We start from the raw sequence: 24,200 nt of genomic DNA, 5'->3' as shown, positions 1-24,200 counted from the left end.
TAAAATACAAAACCGCAGCATAAAAAGCAATTAAAATGTTCAAACTAATCTCAGGATGAGTATCGCAATACTGCCCAACCCCAGCAGCGCCTACACTGACTCAACTAGTCCACAACTGTGCAAATAGTTTTGTATAAATATTTGGTTCTTTTGTGTGCAGCGCACTTACTTTCTAACAGTCAAAAGATAATTAAGTGCGACGTGACGGCACAGTCCTTATCAGTGCCAGGCAAACAGAGATACACTTATAAGTCCGTGTTTGTGATAAGGTCTACTGGTTACACTGCTCTCTCCTGCTCTAGAGAGCTGACACCAGCACGAGGAAGTACTTTTAATTTAGGAGAGACACAGAGAGGAAAACTCCATTCAGCCCGTGTAGCTCTTTTCAGACTCAATTGGTGTTGCGTGTAAGCGTCTCTTGATTCAGCCATGTCCAGCTGCTCTTTGTGTGTCTCAGCACTCGACAATGGAGCAGATAAGAAGACCTCTGCAGGGGATGAGCAGCTCCTCTGGCTCTTATCACACCAAGCTTACCTACCCTGCCTCAGTGCTGTTGTTCTCTCTACCAGAACAGTATTTGCATGTGGGTTTTCAGTTCAGGTGCCACTGAATTTAATGTTGTGTTATTATTAAGTCTCAGTATATTCAGATTGGAAGATCTAAGATCTAAAAGCAAGACAACTTTAGTTTCATTCTGCAACAGCCTTGTCTCTATTGCTGATATCCCTTGGGGTCTGAGCCAGGAGACTCCTGTAATGAGTCCCTGCTGAATGCTCACATTTTCAGTCCTGGTTTTGGATTTGGGAGCTCATTAGTCAGGTTACCTTCTACTATAGACCACCACTGCACTTATGGATCCTGCAGGTGTACAGAAACCTCATTGTGGTCACGCCTCATTAGAGAGATGATCAAGCCTTTGTTTGAAAATACAAAGTATGTCATGATACAGGTTATGCTTCTGCTGCCTGGGGAAAAAGGCAAACAAATGTAAGGCACAACTACAGATTCAGTGGTGAAGTTTGCCTTGTTTTGGTTTAGGCATCAGTTTTAGGCAAGTCATAAGCAGTAGATACCAACACATACTTAAACTTGATGACATTATTATATTGTGTTGAGTAAACGCACACGGTCGGCAGTCATTCTTAATTGTTGGCTTCATTCTTTTGTTCTGTTTCCTTTGTTTGTTTGTTTTAGATGACACTAGCTCTTTCTGGAATCAGCTATCCCTGCCATCACCTGAGTGTTTGTCGAAGGTCCTCGCCAGCTAATGCCCAGGAACCCACAGAAGAGGTAAATTGACCTACGTATGCCACCGCACGCTTCTGAGTTATGCATTTCATCCCCTAGGCAACTTTCAAGCATCAGACATGCTCATGAAATGCTTCTTATTTACAGTGTGCAGATGTCCATATGATCAGCGACAGTGAGGGTGATGATTATGAAGACGCATCAGAATTTGGTGTGGATGATTCAGAGATGTTTGGAGTGGGCTCCTCGAGCTGTAGGAAATCACCTATGAGTACGTAATGTGAACCACTTGTAGAACTCAGTTATAGCAGCCACTGTAGTATTAACCTCCAGATACAGCATGTAAAGCCTGACCATATAATTATTTTTGTCCCTTTTGCAGTGCCAGAGAATAGTGAAAATGAAACTGATGCCTTAATTCACTTTACTTCTGAATTTTCTTCGAGGTGAGCGGTTGTTATGCTCAATTTAAAATGGCTTTGAAACCTGACAAAACATAGTAACAATGTTTTAAATAAGAGTCGTGTGTGTGTGTGTGTGTGTGTGTGTGTGTGTGTTTGTGTTTGTGTTTGTGTGTGTCCTGTAGATATGGAGAGACCCATCCAATGTTCTTTATTGGGTCTTTGGAGGCAGCATCTCAAGAGGCCTTCCATGGCAAAGCCAGAGATGTAAGTAACCTTTTGGACTATTTTGGGTCTCACAGGAACATTTTTAATATACTCTGAAAAACTTGTGTTTTTCTTTGAAGCTTCATATTCTTATCCCTTTTAATTTGGGCTGTGCAAGTGATACGAGGTACTGATGTTACAAATGATGGCCTGTCCTTTATCACTGATGTCATTTCTGCTTCATGGAAGAGTCGCTTTTTTCAGGTTTGAGTTTTCTCTGCTTAAGATAACATGACAAAGGAACACAAACAGAGAAGGATATTATTAATTCTGTCAAGGGAGATACTTTATTTCTCATAACTTCTCTTTTGTTACTGGACTGGGGGAAATTTAAAACGCTAATATAATCAGGAACTTTATTCACCTGGCCTACATTTTTTACATTTGGGTTAGAGTTCCTTGTTAAGTTGGGGAAAGCTAGATGAATCTGGTTACCACAAACTTATACATTGTATAGATGGATGCATAGGGTAATCAGAGATCACTGACGCCGTGCTGCTGGTCTGTTGCACACATAATTCAGTCCGCTTATGTAGAATGATATCTATGGAGATCTCATGAGACACAACTTTAAATATAAGTCATTTAGTTTTAGGCTTAATGCCAGTAAAACCAATCCAATCCAACCCAACTTTATTTATATAGCACTTTAAAAAAAACACAGTTGACCAGAGTGCTTTCCAATAATAAAACAGATAAAAGTTAAAACCATACATAAGCAGACAAAGAAATAAATATAAATAACATAATAAATACATAAATGAAAATGATAAAAAATAAATATATATATAAAATAATAATAAAATAAATATATATATATTAAATATTAAAACATGAGTAAAATAGACAATAAAATATACAATGAATAAAATTAACAAAATAAAAAAGATTAAGAGCAACAGCTGACTAAAAACTGACTACAAACTGACTCTGGTATACTCCTAAAAAGCCTTTGAAAAAAAGTGGTTTTTAAAAGTGATTTAAACATTTCAAGTGTTGGGGCCAGCCTAATATGGAGGGGCAGTTTTTCCATATTTTGGGGGCCACAACAGCAAAGCTCGGTCCCCTCTGGTGTTTCAGTCATCTATAATAGAGGTAATGGAGACCTGGTAATATTTTCATCTCTAATTATTTCCTCTCTTTATATTTTGTTTCCAAGAAGCCAGACTTCATCATAATTCTTTAAAGTGGTCTTGACCAATAGTTCCCCAGGTTCTCTATTAAGGTCTCCTCGGTTTTTCTTTGGCCATTGTCTCGTTTTCAGTCCAGTCCTTATACTTGACCATTTATAGAGAAATGTTTTTGGTTTTGTTTTTGTTTTTTGTTTTTGTTAAACTGCTCAACAGTGACCTAGAAATCATTCAACCACAAAAAGGCACCCAACTTAAGGGATGAACCAGTGATGTGTCTACACATAACGGGCAACTGGGCAAATAACCAATATGAAATTATGCTTTTAAGCACTTTGTTACTAGCAGCTTGTTGCAAAAAGCATGTAATGTGTTCCCATTTGTTTAGCTGAATTTATGAAACATGTCAAAAGTACCACAATTTGATGAGCATAAACAGCATCTTTACACTAACAAGGTGTTTCCCAACTGGCTTTTGGGCCTGGACAAGTGGAGGCCAATAGACAAAGCGGTAAGCCTGAAAATAACTATCTATACGAGAGATGTATCTGGAACTTCAGTTGATCCATATGCTGAAGCCTTATCAGAAATGGTCTCGGTGGATGTGTGGCTGTTAAAAAGCCATTCTTAAGGAATGGAAACAGAGAAAAAACCCTGAGGTGTGCCAAGAACTGGATGAATATTCAGTGGCAAGAGGTCTTATAGGGATGAATCCAAATTTTACATTTGGTTTAAATAATCGTTAATCTGTCTGGAGGAGGTCAGAGAGAGATAAAACAATGAGTCTCTATAGCCATCTGTAAAACACGCTGGGAGCTCTGTCGTGGTTTGCGGCTGCATTTCAGTCCGTCGTGTTAGGGATCGTTCCTTGTCCACCATGCAGTACCATCTGGAAAGCGTCTGATTGGCAACGGCATGACAATGATCCCAAACACACTGCCAATGCAGTAACAGCAAACCTTGATGAAAAAGAAAAATGCATAGTGGAACACTATCAAACATGGATTGGCCTCCCCAGAGCCCAGACCACAACAATTATCAAAGCAGCGTGGGATCATCTTGACAGAGAACGGAACAAAAGGCAAAGCCTGTAGAACTATTACTGAGCATTACATTCCAAACAAGATTTATTAGGAGAGTGCATTTTGGTATACACTGTATTTTTGCACATTTTGACATATTGCCAGACAGATTTCACATTTTCCTACCAAAGTATAAAGAAATAAAAAGTGGCTCAAGACTTTTATTGAGTATTTCTTGAAACTTGAACAATTGGAATATCAGCATGAACAAAACTTGTTAGACACAGTGTGCTAAGAGTAACTGAGTAAATGATTAGTGTGTGCAGAAGGCATGACGATAATCTATGCCTTACTTTCCATAAACCGTAAAATTACATTTCTTTCTAAAAAAATAGTCATTGATGAGGATGATGGTGATGTTTAATGTATGTACCGTGATAGCGACACTGATATTAGTTATCAAAACCATCATCAAATTTTCACCCCGACAGCTGAGGCTTTATTTTTAGCTGTCCACTTTCCCCCTTGTTTTTCAGCTTTTGTCCTTTTAAGGATGCTTGTATCAACGGACAGCTTGTGTGGATTACAGCCTTATTAGACTGTGAGGACACAGCAAGATGTTCTGGGGGTTCAGATCACCAGGCATACAAAGAGGGAGGGTGAAAAAGATGATAGCAGGGCCACAAAATGAAGGACATGGTCTTAAAAAGCAGCGTGGAGCACAAGAGAAAGTTGGACGAAAAAAGGCTGTGCGGGAAGAAAGAGAAAAATAAGCAAATGTGATTTTGGGGGATAAAAGAAAGGGAAGGAGAGAGTGTGAAATAAACAGAGATGTAGAAAAAAATCTAAAGAGAAGCTTGGCATTTTGCCTGTTTCCCAGCTGATCTCCTCTCCTAAGCCAGCACAATATGGCTGATGTCTCTCTGGTGTTCACACACAGTACTGTACCACTGTGCTCTAAACAGCATGAGGGCAGAATAGTATTCATTTCCACTGTATTTTGTTTTATTCTGGGTGAGCTTGATTTAGCCTGCCAACTGTGCTGTGGTTAAAATGGCTTTGGAGAAGCTGGATATGTGCAAAGATGTTGCACGAAAGCAGAAGCTATTTGATCTGTTCTGTGTTTGTCCTGTTTTGTCACAAACATCCGAGATGACAGGCCAAAACAAGCTGCTTTTCACGGTTTCATTACACAGTAGCATATGTGCACAATTACACCGTCCCCTCTTCCATCTATCCGACAATCCCATCCCTTGCTCTTTCGCTTCCATTTGAAAAGCAATCTAGTATTTGTGTCCTCGTAGTAGAAAAAGCCTACTTCATTAAGGGTATATTAGAGTAGGGCAGGTTTGACTGAAGGGGTTTTTAAACAGAGGAATCAGTCTCACTCTCTCATAGCCTGGGAGAGGCTAATCACTAAGCAAAACACTACATTTGATGAAGTGTTTCTGAAGGTGTGTGTTGGGGGAATGTTGAGATAGACTCAATCCATCCTTAATGAAAATGCTTTGGGCTGCTGAGCTGAGCTGAGCTGAGCTGAGCTGAACCCTCTTGGGGATCAGTGGTTAGTCAGAGCGTACAGAGAGATAGGCCACCCATCACTAACCACGATCCTCACTAAATCCCCATCAACGCACTGGTTAATCACTCTAACCCCACGCTTTTTCGCTCTCCACTCTGCTCTCATGTCTGCCACACACAAAGACACATCAAAATTCATAGCCTTGCTGAAGAGCGGAGTTGAGGGATTTATCGCTGCCAAGTATCTGCTTTAAAACCCAGCAATAGCCTCGCAGAGTCAAGAGGAAAAAGCAGCGGTCAGTCAGAATGGCATATGGCGCGTAGATGTACATGTATCTCTGTCAGCTTGTGAAATGTTGATCACAAGTGGCTTTGATTAGTTATTGACTGCACCTGAAATGATTACTGTCAGGTGTAAATGGATAGATTAGGGGCTACATCTGTGTAAAGTTTTAAATATTGATATATTTATTCTACATTCTCTTAATCCATCAGAATCATCGATGATCAGTAGCTTGGATAACCATAAGACAGCTCCATCCCTCATGTGTCAGAACAGTTAAATATACACAAAAAAGGCTTATATGTGGCTAATGACTGAGCATGTGTGGCCATTATAGTTAAACGTTAAATGTGGTGTGCAAACTCAAACTTGTCCATATTCTTATAGTGTGGACTTTAACTACTTAGTTGCGGACTTCATATTATTTCAGTGCTTTCATAATTGTTTGGAAAGACTCTAAAATGTGACGTTTGGTAGTTTTAGTGTAGCGTGCCTCTTATATGGCTGCTCATCGATCACAATGAGTTTTCCCACCGTGTAGGTCATTTGAGCTCTTCAATTTGAAGTATTTGCTTTTCCAGACTGAGCCGGTCATCTAAAGAACAATCACCATCTGGATTTCTCTGTCCTTCCTTTCATCTGTACATGTCTGTATCTCATTAACTAGTCTCTCCTGGCTTTGTTCAACACGCTGTATTTGTGATTAAGCCTCTTCTTGATGTTGCAAAAATGTCATCCACAGAAAAAGGGCCCTAATTAAACTAAAAGCTGTTGATCGACTTCAGTTCCACTACACGGTTTCCCTAAAGAGGCTTAAAATAAAATAAAAACAAACAAACAAAAGAAATTGGCAGTGTCACGTTTATTTCTGTTATTGCTCTAAAATTCTGATGGTGGCAAAATAATGTAACATGGATGAATCGTGGCACAAGTTATCTTCTCCTTGACTGCAAAGGCCCCTAACACCAGAGACTGTGGCTTCATGTAGACTAAGACTTTGTGTTTATGGGTGTGCGGTGAGATTTTTAGCAGCAAGTTGTATCTCTTCATTCATGTTTAAAAAGGGCAAAATCATGAAGCTAATTCTGGAGTGATATCAGACACAGCCTGTAATATTGCAAGCTTGCTTGGTTTATTTCATTCACCAACAGAAACTCGGCTATTTGGGTCTTCCCTTCGTAGCCATAGAGACGTGCTGATCATGACAGAAACCGATGACATTGTTTTTTATTGTTTCTCTTTATGAATAACTAACTGTAAACTGGCTATATTAAATGTTTTTGAAAGGATAAATGTTTGGGCATAAAGGCACATTTTCTTTTTTTTATTTTAACCCCTGTGCAGACACTTTTTGCAGAAAAGGTGAATTGAAGCTGGACTAAAAATGAAAGTAATAACTATACAGTGTGCGTAAATCACAGAGCGCTCTGCACACACCTTGGTGTCTGTTGCTCGCAGTTTCAGTCGCCTGAGCTGACAACTTCATTATCTCCACGTGTAAATTATATAAATTAGTCTGCAAATAAAGCCTTTTTAATATGTGACAGATCACATGCTAAATTCACTTTTTATCCTCATAATGAAGGACGAGTCCACCTTTAATAGAACTTGAGTTAATTAATAAATTGTGTTCATTTGTCAGCCCAGACCACATATTATATTATTTACATCCCAGGGTAGGAGATGCTGCTCATTATTAAAAAAACATTTTGGAAGTCCCGTTTATGTAAACCTATAAATACTCCTGTGACTGGCTTAGTTAGAGTACTACATGAATAGAAGAAGCAGCATTCTTGAGGTGCTTATAATTGGTCATTGGTCATTTATAATACGGGCAGATTTGGAGTGGGATATGAGCCTGATCCGCTTACACCCCTTTTCAGGTGATTTCTAACAGTAAATGGGTTTTATTATTAACATCATTGTGTTTTATCAGAATTTTTTTTTTCTTTTTGCATACATGCACTTTTATCTCAAGAATCTGAAAGAAATAATCCCTTTATTTCAAACAACTAAAAAATAAAACAGAAAAACCTGCTCTTCATATTCACACATGGTAATCCGCATCCCTAAAAGAAAAAAAAAGGCAAGTGCAGCAATTAATTAAAAAGGAAAAGTGAAACAAAAGACCTGCATATTTTATGATAAAAAAAAAAAAAAAGTTTTTGTTTTAAAACGATGGTTAAAAAAATGCCTCATTCAAAGGACCGCCTCATCACGAGAACACATGCTTTTTTCATATTTATAGACGCACATATTTCATATTTTCAAACTTTCTGCTGGGCCGTCTTCCAAGAAAGAGGTGCACTGATTAAACAGCAAATGAAGCGCAACGCTATTCTACAGTGTGTGAACTCTTTTGTTTCTCTCACAGCCTCAAAGCAAGCTTAGCTTTAGGTGAACAGGTGTGAGGAAGGGCTATGGGGTCACTATCTAGCTCAGGTTGGACCTAGTAATTTAGCTGAACTGAGGGATTTGCTCCTCCCCGCTAAGACAGGCAATACAAAAGATCTGAGTTGAAAGCGGAGAGGGAACAGAGGGGTACGGACAGTTTAACTAAGATGAAGGAGTTCAGTTTGCCAAAATGCCCACTTTGATTAGTCTTTACACTTGCTCTAATTGAGCATGCATGTGTGCGAGCATGAGTCCCGTTACTCGCGGGCAGCGGAGTTAAGTTTGCGCATCTGTGCGTGTGTGTCGGGGACGTCGGCGTTCGAGTGTGTATCGGGGTTTTGTTTTTTTGTTGGGTTTTTTTTTCACGCTGTAAAACTCTCCCTCTCCTCACACTCATTCCTCTCTCAAGACTGAATTTGCTTGTCTTCTCAGCATGAGTGTTTAATCTTTTCAGGCTGTTGAATCGGCCTAGTGAATGAGTCCCCAGCTCCTTCTCTCTAGGAGCCCTGGAGATTATTCTAAAGCACTAATCGTTGAGCAAACACAGCAGTGCTCTCCCATTCCTATTCTACACAGGCCACAGTATAGCACAACTTCTTCTTTCCCTTCTCCTCACGTTTTACGCCCTGTGTAGATTTTTCGCTTTTTGGCGCACGTAGCCTAGATTACTGTTCCCGAGGAACAGACCCCTTAACTCCCCTTTCACAGCCGTGGGTAAAAATGAACTAAGCAGAGAGTGCGAGTTTTTCTTATTTGTTCTTTTATAGCAAGAGAAGTGACATGTAATTTAAAGAGCATTATTTCCAACATTGTCCCCTGGAACCTTTTATGTTCGTGGGTGTGTTTGTTTTTTAATTAGATTGTCAGTAGGGAGAATCTACCAGGCTTATATGATGGTGTCAATATCCTTGGATTTGGAGCTTCGTCAATATTGTCTGGCCCTGCCGCTACTAACCTGAACAGGCTGCTGGCATTTGGTGTAAAATAAATAGAGTGATTTGTCTGTTTTGTTTTCTCCATATCTTTGTCGCCTCCAAGCAAAGTTTTATTTACACCGCTCTCCATTTTATTTTGCGTGGTATTTGCTTTTTTGCCAGTTGTGGTCCTACCGTGGTCTTTAGAAGTCCTGCTAGCTCTGCGCCCAGTCCTCTCTGCCGGTGGTCATGTTATGTTCATGTAATATGGACATGTCTCTCCAATAATGAGACGCCTAGTGCATGGCTGACAGAGCAGCACCGATCACAGATATGACATTTATTATATTGGGGAGTGATGAGTTTTAGCTAGTCAAACTTCTTCCACAAAGTCAACTGTATACTTTGGTGTTTGGTTCCACCTATTAGCCACTGAACAACTGATTGAAGACAAAAATAAAGGATCAGCTGCAGTGACCCTTTGCCTTACCAAATGTCCTAGCACAGTAAGAGGTGCAGTTTGCTCCCACTCTGATTTTCAAACTGTTTCTCTCCACAGAGAAAGCTGCTGGCTATCTACCTCCACAATGATGACAGTGTTCTCAGCAACGTCTTCTGCTCCCAAATGATGTGCGCTGACTCAATCGTCTCTTACCTGAGCCAGAACTTCATCACATGGGCATGGGATGTCACTAAAGAAGCTAACAAATCCAGGTACAATGTCAGTCAACCCAGCACGCTTGGAGTGCGATTGAAGACGTATCTTATTCCAAGAATCCTATTGTTTAATGAGTCCATTTTTGAGTAATTCATTTGTGTAAATAAAGTTTTAAGCTCATCTTACGACCTTTGAGTTGTCAGATCAAATATTTAAATTGTAGAAACTGCAGCTACACGTGAATTCTGTTGCAAAGCTAAATCTGGCTGTGTTTTCTGGTTGCCAAATCTGACTGTGATGCTATAGCTGGGGGAGAAAACAGTTTGGTCAGTGAGAATGATGGCTAAACGGTAATAAAAAAAAACTAAGGTTTTAAACACTGAATTAATTCTCTGGAGATCCGGTAGTCTATCAGAATCATGCTGTATTTAGAATTGCTTTAGCCAGCTGTAAAGTTTAGTAATGCAATAAGAGAACCTTTAAGCCCTGACTGCATCCTTAATCCTTATGTTTTATTTATATGTGACTTACTGTCCGCAGGAGCCGACTGTCTGCATAAATACTGAGGTGTATCTAATAAAGAGGATATTGAATGTATTTCAGCGGGAGAGAAGCTTGATCATGAGCTGAGGGCTTTGTGAGCTGTCAGAGTCCTCTGGTTGGGAAGCAGTCTGTTGCATGCTACTATCTTGTCCCCGCATTATTGTTCTGAATAGTTTTCTTAGAGAAAGTAAATTTAGTTTTCAGTCGTGCCTTCATCCTGCTGTTGTATTTTTTTTTGTGTGTGTGAAGCAAGAAAATCTTGGACTTTGGAGAGTGAATCCTGCATATTTTGGGTAGCGTTTAGATAATAATCCAGAAATGCTAGTGTAGGTGGAATCCTATCTGGCAAATGAACAGTGTTTAAAAATCGGTTTGACACATCCGTAATTGCTGGCATTCATCTTTCACTCCATTACTCGTACTCTGTATCTCTTTCTTCTCATTCTCTCTTCAGCCTCATTCTCTTTTTGAAGCTTGGAGGTTGCATGCTAACAAAAGGCGTTGTGTTTGCACGGTGAGGCCCCTGATTGGGCAATCTTGACCAAACTGTCTGAATAGAGGGTCAGTGGGAGATGAAGGACTCCGTTGGAGTCCAAACATCTCTATCTCTCCAATTTATCCTGAAAGTCCTAGCTTAGCTCCCTCCAGCACCCTGTGTTGGTATTTTACAACAACACCTGTTTATTACATTGGTTCGGTGAGTGAGATGTATATTTTTAACAGACTATTAGATCTCTTGCAGGTTCAAGTGTTGAACAGAGGAGAGGTTTAGGTAAATTTGAACCTTTGTTTCACATTGTAAACAAGGAATGCTTCATGTATTTCATCCTTCCCTTCATCTTTAATACTACATATTTTACTTGTTTCCTTTCTGATATTTCTTTATTTCTCTTCTATTTAATCAGCTACCTCAGCTCTCTCACTCTACCCTGAACCTCCAGAGTTAAGCCTGCCCTCTGGTAGCAGTCATTGAGAAAGACTCGCACCCTGACCTCAGCTCTCCATTATTTCTTTTAAGGAAACTCCCTCCTTTCCTCATTCCGCACTCCTTTCTCTCCCATTGGCCTCCTTTGCTTTTTGCCCCAGCTGGGCCTTTTTATTGCACGTTAAAAAGGAGGCAACATCTGGAGCTTTTCATCACACACAGCTAGTCGCAGCTTTGCTGCTAACGCATGCATGCACATGTGCGCACTAACTCGCTCACACATCCAACTGCTGCTCGGCATTCTCACGCTCTTTAGCTGATCTAAAGTGACTGGTGATTGGCATCAGTCACACAAGCTGTTAGAAAGGTATCCTGATTATGTGTGCGTGCATTTGTGTGTGTCTGTGAGCGAGTGATAAACCTGCTGATATTGGAATGTGCCTGTTGCTTAGCTTAATCTATTCTCACAGGCCTACCAGTTAAATGATTAATTATGCATAAATGCAGTGCTGGTGATTGGATGCCAGTGTAATTGTCACTCGTGGGAAATGAATCTGATATATCGCCCAGGCAGTATACTGTCATTGCACATGTAAGTAAATAAACACATTGAAAGTCGATTATTTGTGTTGTGTGCGCATTCTCATAATACATTACAGTGTAAGAATATGCACTAAGGTGACCTTATGTTGACACTAGATTTAGTGTTTTAAACATTATACAGACCTGGCAGTCTAATGTGATTACCCGTTTGGTCTATAGCAATACAGGCGATCTTATTAGAGAATAAAATAGAATAATCCTTTAATTGTCCCACAAGGGGGAAATTTGGTTGTAACAGCAGCCAAAAAGACACATATACAAACAAACAGTACACAGGACACAGAACAGAAACATACAGAAACAATTTTTCTTACATATTTACATATTTACTAGCCTTTAAGTGTAAAATTGTGTCTTAACTGCTCAAGGCGGGAACAGCCCGTTGTGCGAACCTGTTCTGTACACTCGACTTCTTCTCTTGACATAGTCTTCCCTGAAAACATAACTCGTTTGGTGGGAGAACAAAATGTCACTTTCAAATCAAAACATGTCCATGTTCACTCTGAAACAAAGTGTGTATGACACAGTGAGCTATCAGAGCATCCGGTTCCCATACTGCACACGTACAGGTGGCTGGCAAAAATATTCCCTGCAGTGCTACTGTACTACCCTGACTCATCAGCTGCTCAGTGGAGCAGACGCCAGGTCTAACCGGTCTACTCGCATCATAGTGCATCAGTTTGATTTGAAGAAGTGCAAGCTGACAGTCCAGGAAAACATTTACTGTTATAGCTGTCGGGATCCGCAGTGAGAAAATAAGCTGGGATGGGCAACAAATTAGAATCTGTCAGTCACATTAGCCACCGAAGCATTTAATGGTAGTTGCAAATTCCATGCAGGTGTTTCTTCTGCATTTAGTTAGCCATAAAGGTTTTTAAAGGCCGCAGGTTACTATGTTATATTAGGGCTAGATGAGACAGGCCGAACTGTGCAGCTCATTTCCTGGAGTGACTTCCTCCTGACATTAAGTGTTGTGGCCATACTTATTCTTCTTTACGTAATTCCATAAGGGCTTCGTAGTTCTTCCTGTTTCCTAGTTTCGGTGTCCATCTTACCCTGAACGATAGTGGTTACAAAGTACATGTAAGTTGTGTTTTGAGATTGTGCTGTTTTTATGTTGTCGTGATTATGATCATCATTGTGCTGAACTGACTTCCTTAGTTTAGAGTTAGAAACCAAAGCAGGTTAGCCTGTGCTTGATTAGAGGTTTAAGATTGGGTTACCCTTCAAGTTAGTGTCTATTGTTCCCTGGCCTTTCATTACAGGTTAGAGTTTCCCTGTGAGCTTTTGTTATATTGTGGCTGGGTTGAGGTCTGAACAGGGACAAATGTCAGAACAAAATGATCTAAGATTTAGGGTACCCACGTTTTTCATTGCAAGGTGTGGGTCACACAAAGTTCAACATTTGGAAAAAGTTTTTGTCTGCATTGTATTCCAAAGCTCAGTTCATTCATCTTTCAGTCCAACGTCCACACTTTAGCTGGTTTTGGCATGATTATTACTACTACTGCTATTGTCCTATTGACTGGAAGTACTCGATTTCACCGTTTGGAAAGTCTGCAAGTAGCTCCCGCAGCTTTGGCTTCATCTTTTAATGAGTTACACCCCCTCTCAGACAGCATCCGCTCTATCTATCTTCTTCCTCTGACCCGCTGTCCCGCCATCCATTCCATTACCTCTCTATTTTACCAGGCAGTTATTAAAGTAGATCTTATTAAAAGGCAGGAGAAAAAGCTAATCTATATTTGCATTCAGTCTATAGCAATTCATTAATATTATGACATTTACAGGGAGCTTGGCGGGGCTCCGACTGCCTGCTACCCTTTTCCCTCTCTGAAATGTTAATTTAAAAAGTTCTGTCTTTGTAATGGAATAAGAAATCCTCTCTTGCCCTATCAATTCTGGGTGTCTGGTGAGGAATACTAATTCATCTGTGGTTCCAATTGAGATAGCATGTCGCCCTGATGGAATAAGCAAATGCAGAATTGGTTTTAAAGTCTTTAATGCCACAAGTTGTGTGTATTTCTCTTTTGTGCTGCAATCTGAAAAGCACGCACCTCCCAGTGAAAATATGTGCACGAATACTTTATCGCTCTTTAAAATTGTTTTTATTGCAGGCTTAAATATATGCTTATTACCAAAGGAACAAGCAGGTAAAGTAAATAAATTGGGGGGAAAAGTGAATTAGACAAATGTCTTTGTCTTCCAGACTACTCACTATGTGTACGAGGCACTTTGGCAGTGTGGTGACACAGACCATACGGACATACACGACAGACCAGTTCCCCCTGCTCCTCATAGTCATGGGGAAACGCACATCCAACGAAGTTCTAAATGTTATTCAAGGTAATTCTCATTTTATTCATCGTACAATTAACTCTGTTTTCTGTAATTATCATGAAAACAAACTCTTTTATTGCCCTCTGATTTTCTTTTCTAATTCAGGCAATACAACAGTGGATGAGCTGATGATGAGGTTAATGGGAGCAATGGAGATCTTCACAGCACAACAGCAAGAGGACATTAAAGACGAGGTAAAGCTTGAGCGGAATCAGACAGTCTGTTCGCAGGAAACAAAAACATCAGCCTCTGATCCTTAAAGATGGAGAAAAGACTTTATTTCTTTGTTCTTTCAATAACTACTTGGTTCATTATGGACCATTTGCTCTTTCAAATGGAAACATATGCTCGTGTTTCCTTGTAATGCTGTTTAACAGTAGCTAGGAAAGTTGTGCAAAACTGCTGTTGACTAAACTAACCAGTTTGCTACTATCTATAGTTTCCACTGTATATAGATGACTTCATATTTTTATTTAAAGGAGGTACTGTGGCCTGGGGAGCACTTCCAAGTATACCAACCAAATTCTCAAATGTAGTTTTTTGTGAGAGTCACGCTTTTGACATTAAGGACATCGTTTCAAGCTAAAGCCGTGCTTCATTGGTTGGGATAAGTTGAAGACTGCCAGAGGTTTCTTCCTGTTAAAAGGGAGTTTTTTCTTCCCACTGTCACCAAAGTGCTTGCTCATAGAGGGTCATATGATTGTTGGGTTTTTCTCTGTATGTATTATTGTAGGGTCTACCTTACAATATAAACCGCCTTGAGGCGACTGTTGTTGTGATTTGGCGCTGTATAAATAAAATTGAATTGAACTTCTACCATTAATCTTATTTTAGTTGGCTAATCTCAGTGGCTCCGGTAACTGGACCAATTTTTAACATTGTGCGATAAATTGCAACATGTCAGAGCACATCAGAAGGCATTGTTAAAATATGGCTTTTGTTATAATGACCCGAGAACCATTCAGCCATTTCATTCGCTTTAGTTATCAACTAGAGTCTGGCTACTGCTAACGTATCTGTTGACCTCCTTTTACCCAAAGAGAAAATGTAATTAAAACATGATTAAAACATTCCTTCCATAGAAATGATAAGGTGGAGCTAGCATTTTGTGTCCTTCCCACGAATCTTAACAATATGAGACATGCATCAGTCAATTACAACGAACTTAACTAATTTATTAACTATCATCTCATATGTTCACTCAAATCCTTTTGACATGAAAAACACTGTAGTTACCTTTAACTTAATGGTCCTCATAGCTTAGTTTAGACATTCCCAAACCATGTGAGTGCCATGGTAACTGTTGTAAATGATATGTGAATATTACTATGGTTAAGTCTATAATTGAAAACTGACCTGTGTGACTTGAAGCTGACTCGTTCAGATTAATAAAAAACAATAACACATTACTAAGCTTTAGAGTAATTTAATCAGCACTGGTGTTTAGTCTCTTAGTATGTCGCAGAAGTTTTGGTTTTGGTTGTGTGAAATCTTTCGTAGCTGCCCTTTCCACTTTTATGCGCGTTTTATTTCCACGGATTTTTGTCAGCCCTGACTACACTGTGCCTCTTTTTTGACTACTGTATCTATAGATGACAGATGTCAAGCTGTGTTAGGTTCAGCCATTATGTTAAGTCAACCAAACAGCCTTTTTAGCAATTCGCAGCGCTATTGTGGGAGTCATAGCATCTCAGTTATGGGAATCGTGGCTGAGGAATGAGTTGAGTTTCACACACACCCTGAGGGTCAGACTTGCTCAGGTGAGCTGTGCCCTGCTGAGTGACAGCTACTCTCTCTGTGTTGTTATAATGTCTGTAATGCTCTGGCTTTGTTGTGGATTTGTCACTCTTAGTCGCTCGTCAAATAATCATTAATGATAGGATTTAAAACAAGAAATATTCAGAGTTTGTACATAAAGTGTTGGATCCTGGGGTTCTTTTCTTTTACAGGATTAGTGCCGGTGCTCTGTGTGTGTGTGTATGTATGTGTGTGTGCCAAAAGAATAGTACTATTACCAAAATTAAACGCTATAAAAAGGAAGTGTAATATATGACTATTTATTCATTATTAGTACCATCAACCTCAAGATTTTCACTGACAAACCTCATTTTCACGGTACCTGCTTTTGGGTGCTGGTGTATATGATTCTTTCCCTGTGTCTCGTCCTTCTTCTTCCATTTTTCTCCTTTCCAAAGACAAACTCAGACATGAACACAGACACCCAGACATTCCTCTTTGACAGCGACTTTTGTGTCAGTCTGGAATCGGAGCAGCTGGAAGGCCACATTGTGATTTCTACCAGCCGTACTGACTCGCCAGTCATTTGTATGGTTTTCTGTGTTTTAGCTTAGTAGTTAGTAATCAAATGACTACTCGATGCAATTTTGTGGTCTACATCTGTCAGCATTTCAGGGTTGTTGTTTTTTAAAGGTCGTTTTCGGGTCATTAAGCATGGATTTCATAGGAAAACTAGCCAAAAACTAACCATTGTCCAGTTTGTGCTGATTTGGTTGAAGAGTTGTATATAAAAAGAGTATAAATTTGAGTCGAGTTTCATGGTTAGGTGAACTAGTGTCCACAGAAAGGATCTGATTTAAGCCAGGGCCCTCTGTTTGTTAAGTGACAGTGCACATAAAGGCTGATATTGCGGTCCAAAAGGAAATAATTGGATATAAAATTTGCCCTCTGGCAAGTAGAGCTCAGCCACTTGGTTCCAAAATTAAATTGCAAAAAAACCCAACCCAAAAACCGCCATATAAAGCGTCTTTCACTAGTTGTTATTTGTGAGCAAACATTAAATATGTGACAGCTTGCTTTTCTGAACACCAAGTGTATCATCACGACTAAAAGACGGCACACGTCTTGCCAACTTGAACAGTAGCCAAGATATAGTTGTGGAAAATCTGTTTCTTTTTTCCTCCAAAGTTAAGGCCCTGAAAATCACATGGTGTTTGAGCATGTCAGATAAACATTTCCCTTCATGCCTCCTCACTTTAGGTTATTCAAAGTGTTTGAAAACATTCAACAGCAGGTCAAATGAATGTAAAATGAATATCAAACATGAACTACTGTGCGACTTGTTTGCGTGACTCGGGGGCAATCTATTGAAAGTAGCCACTTTTGATGCTTTTGTCCCTCTGTGCCATTCTTTTACAGTTTCCTTTCAAAGTTCATCTATTATGTAGCCCAAAAGCACAAATGTATATTTGCATTTTCCAATTCAGTGCAACAATACACACTGTCATTTTGCTTAGCCGCTGCCTGGTTTCACAGTAGCCCTCTGATCATCACAATAAGCTTACTTTGCCATATCCGGGCTGACACACAGCGTGGGCCTTCAGAAAATAGAAAACTAATGGCTGTGCGCTGTTAACACAATGGACACTTGTATTTAGTCCCAGTCTTTATAAAACACTTTGTAGCCACAGCAGGTAGAAAGAGAAAGGCCGCCTGTCCCTTTCCCTCTGTACAAACAGGAAGAGAGGCAGCGTGAATAAAAGAAAAAGGGAGGGTGAAACTGAGATGAGGAAACATAAAAGGGGCTCGGGGTCTGGTAAATGACAGCCCAGTCAGAATGAATTCCCTTCTGTTGCTACTCTTTCATACCTGGTGTTTGTATGTAGCCGCACTTGACATGCTGTTTTCTGCTGTTAGCTTCCACAGCCGGCACTTCTTCTTAGATGTTTTGTCCTCGTGTATCCTTTATTATGCTGTTAGTTAATGGGACCGACTTTCTTTCTTCCCCTCTCTCCACTCAGGACGAGCGCGAGGCAAGGGAGATGGTGAAGAGAGAACAGGACGAGGCCTATCGTCTGTCTTTAGAGGCTGATCGTAAAAAGGTACTTTCAGAATAATGCAGTTGTGATCAGAAGTTGACGCACACTTATCATGGGCATGAATGTCATGTAGGTTTGTGCTTTTAATGATTCCTACGAGTTCTTCCTCTTCCAGGGTAGAATGATGGCACAGCATACATCTGTAGTGACTTTCACAAACAAGAACTGGGTGCACAACTTTGAATTTAATTTGTATTTTCTCTAATCCACATGGGGTAAAATGTCTGTGTATATATAGGCTCAAATATATACACCATGTCCACTAGCAACTTACACCTTGACCAGACACTATAAACAAACTTTTGGCACAGTTATGGATGGATATTTGACCACCCTTCTTTGCAGAATTGAAGAAGTTCATTTAAGTTGGTTGGTTTTCTTGGTACAGCCAAGCCCCACCTTCTAGTCCACGAATTTTAAATAGGGTTGAGATCGGGGCTTTGCAAAAGCCACCCTAGCAGCTTAATGTTAGCCTGTTTTATCCGTTTCAAAACCAGGGATCATTGTCCTACTGGAACACCCAATTGCTTCCCAGTTTGAACCGTCCAGCTGTTGATTTGAGATGAAGTTGAAGAATTTGGAGGTAGTACTCTTCCTTCATTGTTCCATCCACTTTTTACAGTGTAGCAGTACCACTGGTAGCAAAACAGCCCCAGAGCAGAATGCTACCATCACCATGCTTGATAGTTGATAAAGTTCTTAGGTTTAAGCCTCAGCTTTATTCTTCCAAACATACCTCTTGCTATTTTGGTGGAATAGTTCAATTTTTTTCTTGTCTGACCATAAAGGTTTGCGTCATAATACAGCTGGGTTGTCCATATGTGCAGCTGCAAACTGTGGACAGTGATCCTAGTGATGCTTCCAGACCATGAGAAAGTAAAAACTTGTATTTATATACAGGTGTTTAAACTCCTCTAGTAATCTGGAATTAGAAATGGCCGATTAAGCTTCTGGTAGGATGTACTCAAAGCCCTGACCTCAGCCCTATTCAAAATTTGTGAACTATGCTTAAAAGCCAGGTCTGTGCCAACAAACCGGCTAATTTAAATGAACTCTGTAGTAGAAAAAGGATAGTTCAAATCCGTTCATGCCCCTGATGAGTGTACGTAAACTTCTGACCACAAGTGCACCAGTTATCTTTGTGTATCACTGTCAGTTCTTAAGTGTTGTTTTTGAAGCATAGTATTAAAATCAAAGTGAACCTCAAACATCAGGTTTAGAGTACAATCTACTCCTACTGTGTTACTCTGTTTAGTTGAGGTGTCGTAAATAATAAGAAATGCCTTATTGTTGTTCAGTGAGATCATAATGAGCCAGTGTGTGTACAGAGCAGCTCATTTTAACTTTAAATTATGCTGTGCTTGTGCAGACTACAACTTGCGTGTCTAGAACAAAGTTTTTGTTGATCAGTCAGTTAGTTTGTCAAAGCAAAGTAACACAGTGTGAGAAATGAATCCAATTAATGATTTGTTTATGTTTTTTGGGGGGGTTTCAGAGAGAAGTCCAGGAGAGAGAAGAGGCCGAACAGTTTCGCTTGGAACAGATGAGAAAGGAGCAGGAGGAGGAGAAGGAGGTGAGTACGACAGCCATAATTATACTAATTATACAGCAAACATAGGTAGCCAAAAGTGTCAGTTAGTTACTAGTTAATTCGTACCGAACAAGTTTGCTATTATTCCACAACAGCAGCTCATAATTCGGTTGAAATAAAAGAGAATTTTGGACTCGAGCACATTTCAAAATGAGCAAATGAAAATCTACTATTAGCTAACGCACTAGTATGATTTAGCAGGGCTGTACCATTGTGCTGCTGTTTATGTCCCTTTTCTGCTTACTCAATAGTAACTCAATTAAATTGTGGTTTTGGTGGAATCTGCCAGTCAGTGAAGCCTGTGTTGTGTCAGTATACAAGCACACAGCCATTTCAGAGAAATTAAATATCCTAATTACAGCAAGGCCGATCCCCATTAATGTCACCTTCAGTGTACGTGTACACAGTTATTGTCCTGGTTAGCTTTTTTTATGCTGATATAGCACACAGCCTCATATTCAAACCCGAGTGAATAAAAGAGGCAATTCATGTACACAGACCTATGCACAAACATACACCTAAGTAAACACACATATTCTCTGGAAAACAATTATTGTCTGCAAAGACGGGGCAAGCGCACACTCACACACGGCGGACACAATGTCACGCACACAGGAAAACAATAATTGTCGGTGAGGATGGCACCAGCGTCGTGATTGTCTATTGTAATACAGTGTAGTCCTCGCTGATTGCTGTTTGCTCTGCAGGTCAGAGCCCGAGGGCAGCGAGAGGTATTGGGTGACCCGTCTTGCTCAAATGATTTGTCACTTAAGTTAAACAGACGACAACAAAAGAGCCCTGAACCTGGCCTTCTTAATTATATCACTGTAGTCCACGAATCAAACAGTGCATACATGCTTGTGTATTTTCAACAACAATAGCCGGGATGGCGTTGTGTTTCCTACTTATATTAATTTTCTCCGCTCGAGCTCAAAGGTTTCCATGGCGTCTCCTGTGCTGACGCGCTGTGCTGTGCTACTGTCTAGATATCCATAAATATGAGAAGCAGCAGCAGCTGGTGTACCGAGACAATGGCAACTTAAGTTTCCCAAACTGTTAAAGGATAACTTTATCATAACGTGATCCTGTTTTGTGTACCAGTAGTTCTGATGGACGTCGGTTCAAATACACTACAAAAACCAAATTAACAAACAAACAAAACTGGGAATTCGCTTTCCTTTCATTTAATCACTATTACTAGTTGTGAATTCTTCTCCTAACTGGAGACAAACATGTGAAAACTAATTGTACAGCAAACCTAGGTAGCCAAAAAAATGTCAGTTAGTTACTAGTTAATTCGTACCGAACAAATTTGCTATTATTCCACAACAGCAGCTCATAATTCGGTTGAATTAAAAGAGAATTTTGGACTTGAGCGCGTTTGAAACGAGTAACTTGGATTTTAGCATTTACATCACACATGCTGCTCTTTATTTAAACAGTCTATGGCGGCAACTGGTTCTTTTATCACTCCTCGCTGTGCTGGTGCCAACTTGGTTATCCGTCTCCTTAAGGAAGGCGCGGCGTTGCCTACCACGTGAGCCGTTTTAATTGGAATAATTTTTTGTTTGTTTGTTAGTGCTTGTTTACAGTTTTCGGTTGAGTTTACAGTAGAAACTGCAGACACACCAAAAACACCAGTCACCACCGGAGAGGGAACAATGCTAGTGGGAATGCTTTCTCTGTGATTTTATGCCTTTGTGCGAAGAAACGGGAGATGAATATGGGAGCCAGTGAACTGGGGGTTGGGGCGGGAGGGGGTGGAGGGCATGTGTGTTTCATGCGCCTGTGTGGACTGGCATTATTATTTACCTCCGTCAGAGGGTCATAGCATACAGTTGTGCGGCTGTCAGGTGCACCTATTTCTCCTGCTCATCGTCTGTTTGCTTTCTGTGGTTAGCCGAGCGGAGCTGGAGAGGCAGGTAAATGGACGGAGAGATGCTCCCGATTATTTGTGCGGCGCTTCCTGGGCCCGAAGCTCGACCAGACGTGTGCCTCGTGGTTGCTTTGGGGACGCTACCTCTAACTCGCGTGGGCGTTTGTGCTTGTGTCTGTGGTTGACTAGCTGTCTGCATTTGTATGTCCATCACCTCATGCGCTCCTGTCTGTTATTTGTGTGTGCGTATGTGTTAGCTTTGTCCCCAGGGACAGCTTTAACTCAGTCAGCTTCAGTTCTTGTACCTGAGGGAGCTGATGGCGGAGCAGCACGCGCTCCACCCTGCCCACCCAACACCAGAAGCTGCTAATGAGCTACTGTTGTACACTCTTATGAAATATAATTGCATTATGGTGTGTAAATAAAGCCGGGGCGTGTTGTCACAGCATATGCTCCCCGGCTGGCCAAACAGGAACAACAAGCCAGGGGAGGAGGAGGTGAGGGGTAGGAGTAGAAAGGAGACGAAGGCTCCAGGGAGCAGTTGAAACATGGTTTTTGGAGCTCAGGAGGCTTGATTTGCTTTTCTGTGGAAGATGACGATCAGTCGTCACTCATGAGCCTGCCCTTTAGCGCAGACCCCGTTAGCATCTGTAAAATAAGTGATAGCTTCACATGAAGAAGATCTTCAAAGATCTTCCTCTTACTAGTGAGGGTTTTCCACTATCTGCAGGGGTATTTGACAGTTTTTTTCAGAGAGTGACAGAGCAAACAGCAAGGCAGCATGAAAGAATGAAGCACTTGGCTGCTCTTAGCATACTGATATGCTACTTGGCAACCTTCTGAGCTACAACGGGCTTTAGGGAACAGGGTGAGACACAGGGCAGCTAATTTAATAACATTCTTAGGGCAAGAAGATTGTTTAATTAATGTGAAATAATAGTGCTGCAGTAAGACTCTGAGAGCAACTTCTTGGCTTGCCTTTCATATATGCTTGGAAAGCGTGTCATCATCTTTATCGCTGCCAACGTTACTGTTGATACTCCGGTTTAAGTTCACTGTAAACACAGAGAGAACGAGATGCGTATTTTTACTGAAGTCACTGGAATAATCAGGCTGACTTTGCTGTTTAAATGAAGGGAAGGCAAATAAACGCTTGCAGCAGCAGTGCTGACTGCTGCATCTCACCAACACCTGTATGCAAATCTGTGTTTTCAAATTCATTAATGCATTTAACTGACAAAAACAAAAACGCTGGCTTTTCTTGTTTCAGGCAATCCGCTTGTCATTGGAGCAGGCCCTGCCTCCAGAGCCCGATGAAGAATCAGGCGAGCAAATCAGCAAGCTGAGAATCCGCACACCAAGTGGCGAGTTTCTGGAAAGGCGTTTCCTGGGCAGCTGTAAGCTCCAGGTTCTCTTTGACTTTGTGGCCTCCAAGGGATACCCCTTTGAAGAATTCAAGCTCCTCACGACCTTCCCTCGAAGAAATGTGAGTGGTTTGCCTCCTCTCTTACAGACACGTCAGAGCCGAAATCGCTTCTCTGCTCCTGTTTTACTGCAAAGTGAGGATGCAGAATAGAAAAACGGCTTTTTCTTTCAAGAGTTTGTTTGATCTTAAAGGACAGGCCACAGTTCCTCTGTGGATTTAGCCATTTCACAGTATTCCTCAGGTAATTAGCTCCAAAAGTTTTGAATGCATTCTCATGTTTTTTTTGTTTTTTAATTGCCAGTATTTATGTCGACAACATACAGGCAAATAGGGAATGATTTATCGGGATTCTAAATATAGAGCTCCAACCTCTTCTTCAAGGTCAAATAAGGTCAAACATCCATTAAAAGTCTTTTATCTTTAAAAATGTGCCTAAAATTCTAATTTCTTGGCCATATTTTGCATGTCAAATTTAACCCCTGATGTCACTTTAACATTTCACGTTTGCAGTTTGTTTAAGTGGACCCAACAAAGTGTTATGTCTGATATCTTAAAGTACCAAGAGAGAGAAATATAGAGAAATATACTGTAGTATATTATACAAGAAGATGAAATCATCCAGTTGTCTTTCATTCAACTGTTCTTTGAGGATCTTTATCTTTTTTAAGAATGACTTTGTATCCTTCAGATGACTCAAATCAGCATCTCCGCTTGTGACATCCACAGCCCTAATTGGCTTTTCCATTTGGGCCTCAGCCCAACCTCAGGCAGCAGCTGTGTATGAAGTGCAGCAGGGACAATAGTTCAGATAATCTCTTGTCACTGTTTGGCGATTTTGTTTTCTTCTTCTTTCTTTTTTCCCTCCGTTATTGCTTCGTATTTGTTTTACTGTTTGTGTGCTGCAGCAGTAGCCCCGCGTCGGCGCCTTTGTTTACTCGCACCTGTGACGGGGAAAGTTAAGCCGACTGTTTATCCGTCCACCTGCGCACACGTATTATTCAGTGAATATTAATTAGTATCAGTCCACTGTGAATACAGTACACTCTGACTGTGTTAGGATACAGTTGTCAGCACTAAGAGTAGTATTCTCTGTGGCTCTTCTGCTGACACCCTGCATCACTCAGCTATCTACAACCAGCCATTTGAGGGCTCGGTCGCTACGCTGTGTGGTAGCGAGCTAATGAGCACTGTTTTAACTACCAGTTTAATTAGCCCTGCTGCT

General features: G+C 40.6%; 1 protein-coding gene across 1 annotated transcript in view; it reads left to right on the top strand.

Moving 5' to 3' along the window:
* The window catches only part of faf1 (Fas (TNFRSF6) associated factor 1), a 60,312-nt gene that overhangs the window by 28,495 nt on the left and 7,617 nt on the right, over positions 1-24,200 (top strand). Inside the window, exons 9-18 of the mRNA XM_005920751.2 lie at positions 1,195-1,290; positions 1,396-1,519; positions 1,631-1,694; positions 1,835-1,916; positions 9,740-9,894; positions 14,119-14,255; positions 14,355-14,443; positions 18,008-18,088; positions 19,581-19,658; positions 22,823-23,038. Coding sequence (XP_005920813.1) covers positions 1,195-1,290; positions 1,396-1,519; positions 1,631-1,694; positions 1,835-1,916; positions 9,740-9,894; positions 14,119-14,255; positions 14,355-14,443; positions 18,008-18,088; positions 19,581-19,658; positions 22,823-23,038 — 1,122 coding nt within the window. The remainder of the gene's footprint in view (positions 1-1,194; positions 1,291-1,395; positions 1,520-1,630; positions 1,695-1,834; positions 1,917-9,739; positions 9,895-14,118; positions 14,256-14,354; positions 14,444-18,007; positions 18,089-19,580; positions 19,659-22,822; positions 23,039-24,200) is intronic.

This window comes from Haplochromis burtoni, unplaced genomic scaffold (genome assembly GCF_018398535.1).
Source record: "Haplochromis burtoni strain Fernald_Lab_line unplaced genomic scaffold, NCSU_Asbu1 Contig_42, whole genome shotgun sequence".
Taxonomy (NCBI): Eukaryota; Metazoa; Chordata; class Actinopteri; order Cichliformes; family Cichlidae; genus Haplochromis; species Haplochromis burtoni.
Note: the sequence above shows the minus strand (reverse complement) of the source record. Positions and strands in the feature narration are given on the sequence as shown.